Raw genomic sequence first — 17,588 nt, 5'->3', positions numbered from 1 at the left:
AAAAGTGGAGTCATTTCAACCATGCCAACAATCAGCGTACTCTTTCTTATTATTGATTTTTTTGTAGCTCCTTAGACCTGAGGACAGCACACATTTCTTGGTTTTTATCTCGATGGTTGTTGCTGATTAATGAATAAACAGACCAGACCAGGGTGATCAGATCACAACGCACTGCCATGAGAAGTGGGATAATGAGATGAGAGATAAACATCCAGTCTAGTCCCACATAAAGTGGGAGATGTGGTCACCCATATCTGTTAGGCTGTTTGTAAGCATTGATACTATTTATTTGTAATGCATATTTAATTAACTCACAATGTAGCTAATATAAGATTTAAAATTGACACGCTTTCCTGAGTATTTTCTCCAGTTAAAACATTAACAGCTACTATGTATTAAATGTCATTTTTTATGAAGAGGATTAGAACACCTTGTGCTGTTGTTCAATAACTAATCACAAAAACAATAACGATAAAACAGCTAATAAACATATTTAGTAACTTGACAACTTTGTAATTACTGCAAAACTTTAATAGTAATTTTTCAAAGCACATTATTTGATCAGACAAACAAAAGTACAAAACAGAAATTCTCTTAAACAATATTTTACAAGGAAATGTGAATGACAGATGACAGGAAAACTGATATAATATGTATGTGGTATAAGATGAATATAGCACTAGGATCTTTTTTTTCCTTGACTCCGACCTGACCGCAGCTGGTCTTCCACATATATTACACGTTGGCGTATACTGATTCATCCCAGTCAGTCTGCACAGAAAAGACTGCTTAATTCACTCCAGTCTTTGACGCATGATTAGATTAAATTTTAAAAAAATACAAAACTTTACCTACCTCTGTGTTCCCATACACACTGTCATTGCCGTAAATGTCATTGCAATGGACATCCTCATAGTTCTCCTTCCTGTACAAAGAATGCAAAAAGGAAACAAGTTTGGCTTTTTCCTCTACACACAAATTATATCAAATATTCATCATTCATGTTTAATAAAGAATAATGTTTTTTTTTGGTTGTTTTTTTTTTTACTGATTTGAAGAATTAAAACCTTTTTGTTTGGGCATAACGAGGGGGCTCCGCAGGTCTGTCTGACCTCGTGGTGCTTAAGTCAGATTTTGGCGTGCCGTCTGATTGCCCCCTGCTGAAATTTAAAACATCAGGAGAAAAACTAAGACTTTCCAAAACCTCTAAAATACAACATTAGCATAACATCGCAACAATTAGAAGCAGATAAATATTGCTTTATTTTATGATCATATTTAAAACAGGTATTGACATTTTACATGACTTGAACTTATACCTGTTAATGTTTTAGAGTGTGTAACTTGTCCTTAACAACTTACCATTTTTTAACAACTCCCACTCCAATGGCTATCAGAATTATCAGAACAATCACACCTGCTCCAGAGGCTATGAAAATATTCTGCATGTTGTCTGTTCAAAAAGAAAACACATTGAATATTTTTTGTTTTGCCATGTAAATATAGAGTGATTATAATCTATGCTGTTTTCTTGAGATTCAAAGTTTTTTTTCTTACCATTAACAGGTAAAAAGAGTGTGAGATTAGAATTTCCCAACGTGTTGTTTGCCAGGCAGTGCACAAACTTGAAGGACCCAAAGTCTGTCTGCAGAGTCCCAGTAGTAACAGAGCCATTTTTCTCTACCTTGGTGCTTGGCAGGACTCTGTCACCAAGAACAAAATGGACCGTGCTGGGAGGCCTGGATTGTACGATGCAATCACACTTTACTATGCCGTTATATGAGGAGCACTTAGAATAAGTCTCAATGTCAGGGGCATCTGTTAAGACAGCAGATATAATTAGGATCTAGCAGATAACCATACATTTATTATATACAGTGGGGCAAAAAAGTATTTAGTCAGCCACCAATTGTGCAAGTTCCCCCACCTAAAATGATGACAGAGGTCAGTAATTTGCACCAGAGGTACACTTCAACTGTGAGAGACAGAATGTGAAAAAAAAATCCATGAATCCACATGGTAGGATTTGTAAAGAATTTATTCGTAAATCAGGGTGGAAAATAAGTATTTGGTCAATAACAAAAATACAACTCAATACTTTGTAACATAACCTTTGTTGGCAATAACAGAGGTCAAACGTTTACTATAGGTCTTTACCAGGTTTGCACACACAGTAGCTGGTATTTTGGCCCATTCCTCCATGCAGATCTTCTCGAGAGCAGTGATGTTTTGGGGCTGTCGCCGAGCAACACGGACTTTCAACTCCCGCCACAGATTTTCTATGGGGTTGAGGTCTGGAGACTGGCTAGGCCACTCCAGGACTTTCAAATGCTTCTTACGGAGCCACTCCTTTGTTGCCCGGGCGGTGTGTTTTGGATCATTGTCATGTTGGAAGACCCAGCCTCGTTTCATCTTCAAAGTTCTCACTGATGGAAGGAGGTTTTGGCTCAAAATCTCACGATACATGGCCCCATTCATTCTGTCCTTAACACGGATCAGTCGTCCTGTCCCCTTGGCAGAAAAACAGCCCCATAGCATGATGTTTCCACCCCCATGCTTCACAGTAGGTATGGTGTTCTTGGGATGCGACTCAGTATTCTTCTTCCTCCAAACACGACGAGTTGAGTTTATACCAAAAAGTTCTACTTTGGTTTCATCTGACCACATGACATTCTCCCAATCCTCTGCTGTATCATCCATGTGCTCTCTGGCAAACTTCAGACGGGCCTGGACATGCACTGGCTTCAGCAGCGGAACACGTCTGGCACTGCGGGATTTGATTCCCTGCCGTTGTAGTGTGTTACTGATGGTGACCTTTGTTACTTTGGTCCCAGCTCTCTGCAGGTCATTCACCAGGTCCCCCCGTGTGGTTCTGGGATCTTTGCTCACCGTTCTCATGATCATTTTGACCCCACGGGATGAGATCTTGCGTGGAGCCCCAGATCGAGGGAGATTATCAGTGGTCTTGTATGTCTTCCATTTTCTGATGATTGCTCCCACAGTTGATTTTTTTCACACCAAGCTGCTTGCCTATTGTAGATTCACTCTTCCCAGTCTGGTGCAGGTCTACAATACTTTTCCTGGTGTCCTTCGAAAGCTCTTTGGTCTTGGCCATGGCGGAGTTTGGAGTCTGACTGTTTGAGGCTGTGGACAGGTGTCTTTTATACAGATGATGAGTTCAAACAGGTGCCATTCATACAGGTAACGAGTGGGGGACAGAAAAGCTTCTTACAGAAGACGTTACAGGTCTGTGCGAGCCAGAGATCTTCCTTGTTTGAGGTGACCAAATACTTATTTTCCACCCTAATTTACGAATAAATTCTTTACAAATCCTACCATGTGGATTCATGGATTTTTTTTTCACATTTTGTCTCTCACAGTTGAAGTGTACCTCTGGTGCAAATTACTGACCTCTGTCATCATTTTAAGTGGGGGAACTTGCACAATCGGTGGCTGACTAAATACTTTTTTGCCCCACTGTATGTTTGAATGAAAAGAAAAATCTCTTCTGTTGTTATATTTCTTGTATTGTTTACTTACATAACACATTGAGCTGCACGGTGCTTGATTTGACTCGTCCTTCTTCATTAACAGCAGTGCAGTACACGGCCTCTGAGTTTCTGGAGACATTTGACATTGTGTAGGTTTGTCCCTTATTCAGCAGAGCACCAGATTCACTGTGCCACTCATAGCTGCTGACAGGGTTTGCATCACTGGAGCACTTCAGGTGTGCAGTCTCTCCCTCATTAACATCTGACTGGTACTCGACCTTCACATTCACTGGAGCATCTGCACAGAAACATTTAACCCTTAATGTTACTGTGCAGCATTTTAGTTTATTTTTCATACAATCAGGTCAAAGTTGAGCTTGTTTCAATATTTTGACGTGGTGTAGCAATAAAAGAAAACTTCAGAAACCAAAGAGATAAACATAAATGTTATGACAAAATATCAAAGCCAATGTTACATATCAACCAGAAACATTTTATGATTTTTTTCTGTTCAGATTTTTTAAAAAACATTTAATTTTCAGTCTCTTTGGTTTCATTATTACATTTTTTTGCCCCGATAAAAAAACAACAACTAAAACTTTATATAAAACTGTGTCCCATCTTTTAAAAAGTTCTCACTGAATTACAGCATTTACAATATTTAAGGGATTCTTTTTTAATAATAATGGATTGGATTTATATAGCGCTTTTCAAGGCACCCAAAGCGCTTTACAATGCCACTATTCATCCACTCTCACATTCACACACTGATGGAGGCAAGCTACAGTTGTAGCCACAGCTGCCCTGGGGCAGACTGACAGAAGCGAGGCTCCCATATCACACCATCGGCCCCTCTGGCCAACACCAGTAGGCGGTAGGGTAAGGTGTCTTGCCCAAGGACACAAAGACCAGGACAGAGAGCCCAGGGATTGAACCGGCGACCTTCCGGTTACAGATGCGCTTCCCAACCCCCTGAGCGGTCGCCCCGTTTTTAACATCAACATGTTGTTAAAGCTGCACACTTACATTTTACTTTAATTGTCTTGGATGGTTCCCGCTGCTTTCCTCCGTGGTATGTAACTCTGCATCGTAAAGGTTTGTTGTTATCAGTGCGGTCTGAGCGAAAGGTCAGAGTAGATGTTGCTTTCCACTGGCCATTTTGAAGATTCTGTGTCTGAAAATGTTGCTCTCCAGAGTGACTCCAGTGGAAATCAGGTGGATTTGTGGGGCAGGAGTGAGACACAGAGCAGAATGCAGATACAGTTTGACCCTCCTTTACCTCTTCTTGCACAAAGAAATCAGTGGGATTTGGTTCACCTGTTTTAACGAGAACACATGAACATCATATAACTGCTGTAATGCAACACATGGCACTTGACGCATGTGGCAGTTGATGTCATGTTTTATAATGACTGGGCTTGTCTTTATTGATAAAACATGAATAAGAGTCCATTGAGGTGACCAACACAAAAAACATTAGCTTTTTCACAAAATCTAAGAAGGTAAAATGTGGGAAAAAAACATAAAAAAGATATTTCCTGCCTCATTTAGGTTGTTGTCTACGGAGCCCCGCAGGGGACATGGGAGAGAAAAAAATTAAGACGGACTTTTGCGAGATCTCGCAAAACAAACTCGGGATCTCGCAAAACTTTTAGCCGCATTCTTCGGACGCCGGCTCGAAGCCGACCGGGAGGTCGAGGCACGATGTGCCGGGAAAGCGGTGTTCCTCCCGGCTGTAGTGGGTCTCAACCTCCCGTTAGCTCGAAGCTAAGAATGCGGCTAAAACTTTTGCAAGATCTCGCAAAAGTTTTGCGAGATCCCGAGTTTGTTTTGCGAGATCTCGCAAAACTTTTGCGAGATCCCGAGATAGTTTTGCGAGATCTCGCAAAAGTCCGTCTTAATTTTTTTTTCTCCCATGTCCCCTGCGGGGCTCCGTAGTTGTCCACAGGAAAAAATAAATAATTAATTTATTTTGCTTAAAAATATAAGATTTAAAAAAAGTAGGGGCTTCATTTGGCATGATTTTCTTACTGTGTCTGCACTTTTCCCAACCAAATTATAATTTTTGTAAAAAAACAACAACAACAACTTGTTAACTGTGTGGTAACATCACACATCTGCTTAAAGAAATTTGATTAAGCCTATTTTAATACCAAAAATGAAGAACCTGAAAACATTTAAAATTAATTTATATTAATTGAGCACATATCTTTCTGAAAATAAAAAAAAGCCTAGAAATAAAGAAAGGCTTATGAGACCTACAAAATGTCATTTTTTACAGTATTAACTAAAATTTTACTTACCGATCATTGAAATAGAGACTTTGTTATTAGAGTAGGAAAACTTGTTTGGACCTTCTAGTTCAATCCTGAAAAAGAAAGGTCCGCCATCACTTTGCTGAAGATTTTCAATCATCAGAGAACAGTTTTTCTTGCTGAGGTCTCCCAGAAGTTTTGTTCGTCCCCTATACTTCTCCATAGTGTTAGACTCAGTTGGATGATAGATGACTTGGTCATCAATCCTCCAAATCCCTGTGAATGTATGGGCCGCTATATCTGGGTAGTTATAAGAGCAGGGGATCACCACACACGAGCCAAGGAGACCTTCCACTGAGGATGGCACATCAACTGTCCAGGATGATTCTGTTTGAGTGGCTGCAATAAATTGCGCAATAAAATGGAGTGAAGTGAGGCGCAGAAACAGGACAATCGATAAGAGAAAGAACGCTTAAATGCATGAAACAAAATGCACATTCCCCTGAATTAGTTCTAGAATTTCTGAAAATAACTTCATACAAAACGCAGAACATATCATACCTTTGAAGCAAATGCACATGAAAAACACAAGCTGCTGTAAAGCATCCATCTCGTCTTCTAAAAAAGTAAAGACTGTGTGGGTGCTTTCATTTCCTCCAGGGGAGAAGTGAAAGGTTTGGTTTCCTTCCTGCTTGTATTAGCCATTGCGTTCGCTTTACCCCAAAGTCCCATGCATGTATTATGGGGAAAGCTTGTTTTATTAATTTATCAATGGACTCTTCACTGGATTGATTATAAGTAGTTTCAACACATCTACAGAGCTATTTGTTAGTATAAGCTCAGTTTTCCCTTTGAGCGAACTTTGAACGACCCCCCCCCCACACACACACACACACACAAAAAACTCACCAGTTGACCTAAAAAACAATAGACCACAAAGTATGAGACCAAAAAAGCAGCAAATGAGAGGCTTTACATAGCTGTTTAGTAGGCATGCTTACATTTTACAGACCATGAATGATATATGCAGTACAATGTATAGACGCATCAGTAAAGCAATGTGTGTCAAATACTAACAGCAAATTACCAAAGCATCAAATTAAAACAGTACACTGTGTCGTGTGTTTAACTGGTTCTTACACAATCCCAGAAAGAAATAAAATTGTTTTGCTTTCATTTCACAAAAAAGGGTTAGTTTTAAATCGGCATGTTAGTCTCATTTCCTCTTCACACTTTGAGAGACGAGACAACTCATATACTTGTACCAGCAGCACCAAGGCTCCTTTTGTTTACTCATCACAACTAGGTTTCTTTTTTTTTATATATATATTTTTTAATAAGCAACCTATATGAACACAAATAAACCAAAATAAACAAATAATCAAAAATAAACAAACGGGTGTACCATCTAGTGTGTATACACACACACACACACACACACACACACACACACACACACACACACACACATCCTTAAGCATACGTACACATAACTACATACATATGTATTCGCCTATACCCTCATACATACTGACATGAACATATATACACATAACAATTCAGAAATATGGCATACATAATTACAGAGATTCAAACAAGATCGGGTCTCCTTGACAAAATGTAATGTTTCCATTTAACCCAAATATCACTAAATATGTCAAATTGGAGTCTATTAATGAAGGTAATTCTTTCCATTTTAAACATCCCATATACAATCTCATACCAGTCATTTAGTGATGGGATTTTCACACTAAGCCATTTCTTGGTAATAGTCTTACGGGCAGCCAGACTCAGAATACCATACAACAGCTTGGACGTACATTCACCGAGTATAAATATCCAAACAAAAGTTCATCCCAATTAAAGGGAAGTTGCATACTAAAAATGATCTGTAACTCAGAATGAATCGATACCCAAAAAATGTTGATCAATGGGCAAGACCAAAACAGGTGGAAGTGTTTTATTCCTTGGGCCCCACAGTTTCTCCAGCAGCTAGAGTGATTAGAATAATGTTTACTTTGTGCAGGAGTAATAAAAAATCTACATAGACTCTTCCAACCAAAACATCTCCATATATTAGAACTAGAAATTCTCCACTGAAAAGCACACTGCTGATACCAAATGTCATTTGAAATTGCTGTATTTGTTTCGCTTTCCCATTTTTTTTTAATGTAGGTAGTATTCCGCTTCTTAACCTCTTGCATACCCTTATACAGTCTAGAAATCACCTTGAGGCCGGGATCTGCCTGGTAAGCCTTGACAAATATACTCAAAACAGGTAAAGAGAAAAGATCTGTTCTCTTAGGTATAAAGTTATGTAGGTGATGCCTAATTTGAAGAAACCTAAAAAAATCTGTTTTGCTTAACTGGTATTGATCTTTTACTGACTGGAAGTCCCTAAGAATTCCCTTATCGTAAAACATACAATATGCCATTAAGCCTTGTCCTGCCCATTTTTTATATCTTACATCTAACTTATTGGGTAAAAAATCAAAATCAAAAGCGCACCATCTTAAAATCCTAACCTCTTCATTCCAATCATTCTTATTAAGAAATTGTAACCAAAGTTTTAAAGGCAGGTTAATCCATTGGTTTCCTTGATTAATTTGTTTTTTAATGAGTGTCACATCCCCTAAGCTTGCCTGAATTGGAAAATCTCTTAAGGCCACTGTTTCTATTTCTATTTCTTTCCATCTCGCTTGGTAGTCTACATTACACCAACACACTAATATCCTCAATTGAGCTGAAATATAATAATCTTTCAAACATGGGAACCCCAACCCCCCTTTGTCTTTAGCCAACTGAATAGTTGATACTTAATCCGTGGTTTTTTCCCCTGCCATATGAACCTAGAGATTATTTTGTCCCATTCCTGAAATTGTTTATCAGTTATTTCAACTGGGAGTGTTTGGAACAGATAAAGCATCCTGGGCAAGATATTCATTTTAACTGTATCAATACGTGATTCAAAATTTTAAAATGGTAATAAATTCCATCTTTTAATATCCTCATTTATTTTATAACACAAAGGATTAAAGTTTGCATTATATATCTTAGAGAGATCTTTAGTAATATTTACTCCAAGATACTTCATCTGCTGCGACTCCCAGTTCAAATTGACTTTAGACTTAATTTCCTGATTTGGCTTATAATTGAAAGTTAATATCTGAGTCTTCGATATATTTAGTTTATAACCTAATAGTGAGCTATAGGTCTCCAGAAGAACAACAGCTTGGGGAAAGTGATGTTTGGATTTGTCAAGTAAATCAAAATATCATCAGCAAACAAGGAAATCTTATGCTCTCGACCCATGATCTTGATTCCAGTAATATTATTGCTTTGTATAACACTTTGACTCAGGGCCTCTATGAAAAGAGCAAAAAGTGAGGGACTTAAAGGGCTCATCACAACTAGGTTTCTTCTTGTGGAGCTGTTAGCGTTAAATGAATTGGCCGCATAGTCATTTATGGATCCTCCTTTAGAAAAAAGTATTTCACACATGTATGGATACACCTTGTTGCCACAAGAAGAGAAGGAAAGCTAAGAGTGTGGAATGTGTAATATGTATAATGTTATGTGCAATGTGTTATGATTGGCAGATGGACAGAAGGAGGTTAAATATACTGTGTGTGCAGGACACTAGTTGGAAGTGAAGCAAGGGCAGAAGTATTGGATGTTGATTTGATAGGTAGAGAAATAGAGTAGCAGTTCTGTTGATTGTATGCGAATACAGATGTTGCTGGAAATCAAAGATATGATATTGAATGCTGTCAGAGAGTATGACCCACGACTTGGATGTCAGTTTGAAGACAGGTGAATTACTAATTAAGTTAAAAGAAGTGACTGCCCTTGTACATATACTAGTATTCTGTGTCCACTCTCCTCTGCTCTTCTCCCTCCACACCAGGGGTGTCGAACTCATTTTATATGTCGGGCCCATACAGCCCACTTTGAGCTGAAGTAGGACGGGCCAGTAAAACTCCAGTGTAAAGAAGTTACACATTTAACAGTTGTTCTAAATGATTTTAAAAAAGCTGCAGTAAGAAAAAGTTCTGTTAGCTCTGTTTGTTTGTTTTTTTTAAACTGCAATTGTAAAAAACTCAAATTTCTAAAGGGAAAAAACAAACAACACTGTGGTGTGAATAAGGCACGATGGGACCACAGATCCATGTTTTGAGCCATCTTTATTTAACATTTGCATCACACCACCACAACCCCACACCAACCCCTGAGTCCCTGTGTTTTAACACAGCGGGTGTGATTGCGGATGCCGCAGACCACACCCCACCACAGACACAAAATGTTCTGTCTTTCACAAAGTTACATAGGTTTCATTGCTTTTGCAATTTCCCATATGGAAAAGATTTATATAAATCTTATAAAGTTTGTATCTGTCTTGTGTGAAACTTGTATGAAAAGCATACAAGAGTGAAAACAGATATAAGATCCCATGAAAATTTTTATAAATGAAACTTGTATGTTTTGGATACTTACTAAAACAAAATATGAAAGTAATGAGAAAGTGGCCACTTTCAATGAGTAAATCATATAAGCCTTATATGATTAGGCCACATCTTATGCAAGTCTTTTATAAGATTTTACTATTTCTTTTCCATATGGGTTCCCATAATTTGTGAAAGGTAAAATTGTTGAATGTAATGTAGCAGTTGAATGAATAGCAGAATTGCAATACTGACCTTCTTGTCTGAGGTCACTTATTGAAAAAAAGAAAAAAAAAGGCAGCTGACAGCACTGTAAGCAACGATAGACTGGCATGTAAAAAGCAACTGATTATGGCAGAAAATATCAATTTTTGATGGCAAACTGATCTAGAAATGAGAAATAGAGCTGTGCACGAAGTGTGAATTTATCATGGAGGAAGCAAGACTGCCAAAGTAAGAGGGAAATCATGACAGTGTTTTTCAAACGTGGAGTATAGCTTTGGTCTTCTTTGGTTACTTTGATGACATGGTTATCTATGTTTCTTTATTCGCTCTCTGTCTCTGTGTTGTGTTTCTCATTTTATTTTGGCAGTCTTTGTCTCACATGCATTGTGTTCAGTATCACTTCCCCTGTCTCTTTTTGTCATGTTATCATTTGTTCATCACGTCTTCCCACCTGTTGCCAATCACCTCATTATCCTGTGTGTGTGTATTTAAGTCATCAGTTTCCCTCTGCTTTTTGTCATGTCATCCACTCTTGCTGTCTCTCCCTGGTTTATCCCAAGTTCCTAGTTTCAGTTCCCAGTTCTTAGTTTTTGTACATTTATACTTACAATGATTTTGTTGGAAGTCCAATCATAGCCTTGTGCTGGCCAGTTGCAGACACACTGGTGGTCCTTTGCTGGCACATGTGTGGATTACCGCTGGCAAACCTGGTCTGGGCCACCAAAGGGCCATCATTCTTTGCGGTATGTGGGCCATGTGCAAGTTGTGAGCAGCCACGGACCAGTTGCAGACACACTGCTGGCCCTGTTCTGGCCCAGAACAGTTTCAGCTCTGGCCCCAGATGTCAGCCTAATGTGTACCCTAATTAAGCCATGTAATAACAACATGTGCATAATAGTGCAAAAGTAACATGAGAAAACTCTGTTCAGACAGTGAATGGACTGATTCTTATATAGCATTTTTCAACTTTCCCAGATTACTCAAAGTGCTCTATACAACATGTCACATTCACCCAACCACACACTTTCTCTTAACTGAGTGCTTCCTAACTACATTCACAACATTCAGACTGGAGAAGCCAGGAATCGAACCACTAACCTTCCAATCAATAGATGAACTGCTCTACCGCCTAAGCTACAGCCACCTGCTGTAGGTGGTGACCAGCTTCCAGGGAGGTATGCAAACTACCAGGTAATTAGAGTGGTGATCTGAGAGACTACAAAGGTCACAAGAGAACAAGATAAGTTTAACATGGAACTAAGCACAAGAAGCAAAAGACCTGCTACAAACGTGTGGTTAGTTGACCACCTGGTGAAGAAGAAATGTTGCCACTGGTCTTGAATACTGCCTGTATATTGGCCTGGATCTCCAACAGGTGATTATAGCAGGTGTTGGACACAGTAAGCACAGAGAGAGACTTATTCACACTTACCCAACTGTGTCCCACTGTATCCCACTGGGAGGTTTGGGAGAGGCAAAATGGGTGGAAATTAAATGTGTGCATGGGGATATTTGCAAGTATTCTGTAGTGCCACTGCAAGTAAAGTTCAAGAGAAAATTATAGACTTACAGCTGTAATTAGCTCTTGCCTTACATACCAATTAATCCTGGGAATGGATTTGCCTGGGTTTAATATGTTACAGGTTTTTCTGATTGCTTAAGCACATTTTTTGTAACTTTTGGCTAATTTTGCAAAACTCTTCACACAAATAAGAAAACCTGTCACCCAATCATCAAAACATTGTAGTTCTCTTGCAAAAGCAAACACAGCTAGATTAACTCTTCACACCTTCGTAAAAATGGTGTTTCCGTATCAAACAGTACACACAAGCCATCATCTACTAAGCACACAATGCGCCAACTGCACACTGATGGTATGAATACAAAACACATCTGGCTTTTGCTTTCTCTGTGCACAAGGTAGGCTATGTCAGTTTGAGCTCATACTTCTGTCATAGATCCATAAGCATAGAGGGATCCAAACTTCAAGTACTGGTGTTTATTCAAACACATCAAAACAAACACAAGTGTTTATTTCCAAGTATAGGATTATTTGCAATCGCCATAATGACTATATGGGTTACTTGGTCTGTAGTGAACATGCTTCCTCTGCCCCCAGCATCTGGTCATCTAGCAATTCTGTAAAGTAACAATTTCAGTATTTTTACATCAATGGTATTGGTGTGTTTCTCATTGGCATATGGCAGTGCTACAAATCTTTGTGCGAAGTGACTGTACTAACCGATTCTCATTTCAAGATGTCCTTATGGTACTTGCTACAGTGTAGCGGCTCGAGTTAGGCTGGACCCGTTGGCCAGCTACCCTCAGGGTCATTCCACGGTTGATTACATGGTCCACTATTGTAGCTCTGATGTCATCAGCAATTCTATTTCTTACTCTTCCTACCCTTCCTCTCCCCCCTCCTCATCTTCCTCTCCCCCCTCCTCGTCTTCCTCTTGCTCCTCCTTGTCCTTGTCGTCCTCTTCATCCTACTTCTTCACCTCCACGTCCTCTTCCTCGGCCTCCTCTACTTCTCACTCTTTCTGCTCCCACCATTGTACTCCGCACACACAGCTTACCTGTATTATAGTGCTTAGGCTGATTGCAAAGTGAACTAATTATCTAAAAAAGTTTTCACATGTGAAAGTGTGCCAGACAGTTGGCAAATTAGTGTTAATGATAGCCATACATGTGTATACTTTTGCTAGGAGTGTGTTGGAAATTTGGTAATTGAGTGTTGTGCAGTGAATTGTGCCTACAGTTTTGCAAAGTGTGTGTTACAAAATTGCAAACTGAGTGCAAAGCAGTTTTTGTGCTTTTAGTTTTGCAAACTCAGTGAGTGGTTTTGCTATACGTCTTAATAGTTTTAGAGATTGTGCTATAGGAATCACAGTTAGGGTTTAAGCATTCAGAAAAAACTGTAATGGGGTAATGTTTAGGGGTGCACTCTTGACTGGCATGTACATGGAGTGTCTGCGCTGTGCTTAGTGGTGATGTGACATCAGCAGACACTGACTCCGGGAAGAAGGAAATTCCATTGGTTCCGGTTACTCGCTCCATGAAAGATATTCCACTGTAGTGGACGATACTTTACGCCAGGGGTGTCAAACTCATTTTACATTGTGAAAAACAGAGGTTTTATTAGAGAAGTATTTTGCAACTTGACATAATTTAGGAAAAGATGTAAAATCTTTGGTATTGAATAGCAGAAATTAGGCTTGTCAGAGGTTGTTTTTTGGGGGGAAAAAAACAATGGCCGACAACACTGTGCACAACAGTAATACACATGCGAATAAGGCAGTAAATATAGATTTTTTTTTTAATGGGAAACTGGTCTTGAAGCGCACCGAGAGAGAGAGAGAGAGAGCTGTGGTTTTCAGATGTGAAGCATCGTTTCGGTCTTTTTATGCTGCTGGTTCAGCTAATTTTAGTTGGGGAGAAACGAAACCTTGAGTTTCATCTCTGAGAGACAACACCAGCATTTTCATCTCTGTGGCATGTGAAGCATAGTTTTGTTTTTCTTTTGCTGCTGGTTCAGTAAATTTTGGTTGGGGAGATGTCAGCTTTAATTGTTTATTGCTTAATTACTTCATGTAGTATGAATGGCCATAAAGGATGTTTTTATCAGTAGAAAAAGCTGTAAAACGTATGAGAATACAATTAAAAGTTCGAAAATTATGCAAGTGCTTGTTTGTGGTGATGAAACAAGTTACAAATGGCTTCAAGTGCACGTTCAGGCCTGCGAGACTCCTTTAGACACTCAGACACTGAGCCATGGCTTTGCAGACATTCCTGCATTTCTGCCATTCAAAGGCACTTTGTATATAGTTACTTTTATGCAATATTCAATACTAAATACTTTATTTCATAAAGGCGTTATTTGAAAAAATATCTTTTGCCCTCCACAACAGAAAAAACCCAGTCTGCCTTTGCATATGATTGGCCGCATGCTGTGCCCATCAAAATAAAGTCCCACCCCTGTCTACCCAGCTTCTCAGCAGGACTGAAGATTCAGCTCCAACATAAACGATTAATAGTTGAATTGAAGACATGTGAAATTAGCTCAAGGATGGGCCATACGTCTCACACCCCTGCTTTACACAAATGACTGCACCTCAACAGACCCATTCATCCATTGTCTGTCAAAATAGTCAAGTATGTGTGTCATGATGATCATCTGACTCATCAAGGATTGCAATGAGTCAGCAGACTGATGTAGGGTTGACCATCTGGCTCTGTGGTGCAGTTAAAACCAAGCCTAGTATGCTCAAAACTGTAGTGATGACAGTGGACTGTGGCCCTTCTCCATTATCCCGCCTCACTGTACTCAACAGCATTGTGTCTGCTGTGGAAACCTTCAGGTTTTTGTGATCTACACTCTTCCTGTCTGTCTTTTTTCCCATGTAGTAGTGAAAGCTTATCTTATCTTATCTTTTGACTAAAAATACAAACTTCAGAAAAACCCATTACAAGTATTGCAAAAGCACATTTAAGTGAAAACACACATTTTTTTATTCAGTGATTGTATATGATTACTCTGTGCACAGAACTCTCAACCCATGTGTTGCCCCAGCATTACTATCGACCACATGAGGCAGGTCACCACCCCAGCCACAAACTGAGGGCTCAGAATTGGTGACACTCTGCATGATAAGAGAGACATAGTGTTGGACCAAAAGTGACTCTATGGCCTACAAACTATGTCTAGATAGTACTGTAAGACAATTAAATGTTGTCACTTAAGAAATAGAGTATTTAACAAGTTCACCCTTTGACCTTCATCACCTCTAATGATCAATTATTCAAAATGTGTCCGCCTACAAGATTTGTTTTTGGATAAAGTTCAGTGTTATTGTCTGTGCCTTTTCATGTTTTCAGTTTGTAAGAAATAATTTTAATGGTGCAGATTCACTCTTGTGGAGTCTTTATAATCACATACAATTATTTTTTCTGGATATTCCTGATTTTTTCATTTGACTTTCTCCCAACCAATGTTACTAATTTCCTTTACTATTCTCATGCATGTCATCAAAAGGTTGTATGTTTTGTAATTAAAGAAAGGACTTTACCTTTGTCCTTATGTTAAGTAAATGTGCTCAGAGGAGTGACAAAGAAAAACAGTAGTGACTGAGAATTTTAAGAGTTGGCTTTGTTTCTTGTTAAAATAGAGTTGGGTCAGGGTTTTATTTATCAGTCATGCTGATCAGTTCCTTATTTTATTTATTTTTTCTTCAATAAAGCACATACATCTTGATCGATGACCAGAAGGAAAGGTTTGTTTGAGTGAGACAAAGTGGAACATGTTACTAATGATGAAGGCAACTTTACAAATGTTAAAAAATGAAACAAACAAACTATACAAATGTTTGCTTAGGTTTGTTCTGTCAACTAACCAAAGACAATTTTTAAAAAAAATCCCTGTGACAATGTTCTTACATGTTAAAATGGTTCGTGCACGATGACAAAAATAGAATCTTTTTTACTTCTGCTTCTTTTTCACACAAAAAACCCCCAGGCATCATCCATTTCAAATTTGTAAATTAGTCTCATTTCCTCTTTGTGAGCTCGGAGAAAAAACCACCATTGATGAGAGATACTATGACCAACACTTCATATACTTGTACTAGCATCACAGGGCCTGTTTGCCGTTACTTCATCATAATCCAATATCTTCTTGTTAACCTGTTTTGCTGATAGTATGGTTCACTGTGAATTTAGTGAATTTGTGGATCTTCCTTCCAAACAAAGGCAAGGTTAAGTGTTTCACATGTATTTGTTGCTCACTTGGAAATGTAGTTCATTGCAAGGGAATCTGTGAGTGAGTCTTATGTCTTCAACTTCTGTTCCCTGAAGGAGATAAATGCAGTGTTGGACATCATATCCCCCACATGTCCTGGCTGAAATTATGTCAACTCACATCCTTTAAGGCAGATGACCTCTAGTGTTGGGTGTATCAGATTCCCAAATAATAAGTTACTGTAACTGCATCACATTTAACAGTAATGCAGTAATGTAACGCATTAATGTACTAAATTCAGTAATTATATTAAGATTATACTTATGTTGTTACTTGCATTACAAAGTTTCTTCAGTTATCTGTATTCTGAGTGTATTGAAAGGAACTTTTGAGCACAACTTTTGAGGAGTGGCGATAAACATATTTTTAGTTTTATTGTACAAAAGTTGGATTTAAATCAGGGGAACACGGAGGATGGTCCAAAAAAAGTGATCTTGTTCTGGAAGAAGTCCCTTGTCGTGCAGGCGTTGTGTATTGTAACATTGTCCTGTTGAAAAACCCAGTTGTTGCCACACAAACGAGGGCCCTCAGTCACGAGGAATGCTCCCTGCAACATCTGGACATAGCCAGGGACTGTTTGACGCCCCTGCACCTCCTGAATCTCCATTGTTCCACTGAAGGAAAAAAGCACCCCAGTGCCAACTGCAGTGCAAGTACACCCTGGGGCTGCAGTTGGCACCAGTAAAGGCCTTAATTTGTGTCAAGAATAGTCCAGTGTCTTAACGGACAGACAGTTGGATCAGAACTGTACAAGAAACATTGTATGACCTAATTGAAACTGGAATTTATCTTGGTGTGCTGGGACTACTGTCTAAAGTTTATATTGTGAACTTATAATTAAATAACAATGCCTTTCAGGTAATTTTACTGGGTAACAGAAAAGTAATGTAACAAGTAGTCTAACAAATTATTTTGTGTAGCAAATAATTACCCAACATGCCAGATTACTTTTAAGAAAAGTAACAAATAATGTGTAATACATTCCTTATTTGAGAAACAACCCCAACGCTGATGACCTCCACATCATAGTCACCACGGTCATCCCTCAGTTAATAGCCAATCTTCTAACTGTGTGGGCCATCCCTCTCCACCGGGGAATAGAAATTACAGACATAACAATTTGGTACTTTGGTCAGTTCACTTGGGCAAACACATATAGTAGCTGTACTTTTCTAATCACACCCTCAGTCTGTAATGCAAAGTCTTAATCACTAAATATGGTGACATGTTTTTAGTTATCAGTATCGATTATAGCAATTGCCTTGTCCTAATTTACATAGGAAAATGACCTGGTAGTTTATCATAACCAAAAAAATGTTAGCCATATTGAATGTTTTAGGACTCTCATTACAGTCACAGGTGGTAAATATTGAATTTG

At 38.8% G+C, this 17,588-nt stretch overlaps 1 protein-coding gene across 1 annotated transcript; it reads right to left on the bottom strand.

Annotated features, from left to right (window-relative positions):
• Window positions 1–526: 526 nt before the first annotated feature.
• On the bottom strand, window positions 527–6,357 carry LOC146698411 (sialic acid-binding Ig-like lectin 14). The gene is made up of 9 exons (XM_085473497.1): window positions 6,308–6,357; window positions 5,795–6,145; window positions 4,518–4,808; window positions 3,541–3,789; window positions 1,558–1,818; window positions 1,363–1,453; window positions 1,068–1,160; window positions 856–925; window positions 527–771 (listed from the first exon to the last, which is right to left on the bottom strand). Exons 1-9 carry the CDS (start codon window positions 6,354–6,356, stop codon window positions 736–738), a joined length of 1,491 nt encoding a protein of 496 aa, XP_085329623.1. The 5' UTR covers window position 6,357; the 3' UTR covers window positions 527–735.
• Window positions 6,358–17,588: the final 11,231 nt, after the last annotated feature.

Source organism: Copadichromis virginalis, linkage group LG11, assembly GCF_057382275.1.
Source record: "Copadichromis virginalis isolate Kocher_CV1m ecotype Utaka linkage group LG11, C_Virginalis_male_GT1.1, whole genome shotgun sequence".
NCBI classification, from domain to species: Eukaryota; Metazoa; Chordata; class Actinopteri; order Cichliformes; family Cichlidae; genus Copadichromis; species Copadichromis virginalis.
Note: the sequence above shows the minus strand (reverse complement) of the source record. Positions and strands in the feature narration are given on the sequence as shown.

Excerpts from the sequence above, each read along its gene's own strand:
- LOC146698411 (XM_085473497.1), bottom strand. The coding sequence starts at position 6,356 with ATGGATGCTTTACAGCAGCTTGTGTTTTTCATGTGCATTTGCTTCAAA. Across the intron at positions 6,146-6,307 it reads CATGTGCATTTGCTTCAAAG|CCACTCAAACAGAATCATCC; the intron begins GTATGATATGTT and ends AATTTATTGCAG. Across the intron at positions 1,819-3,540 it reads CGTGCAGCTCAATGTGTTAT|ATGCCCCTGACATTGAGACT; the intron begins GTAAGTAAACAA and ends CTGTCTTAACAG.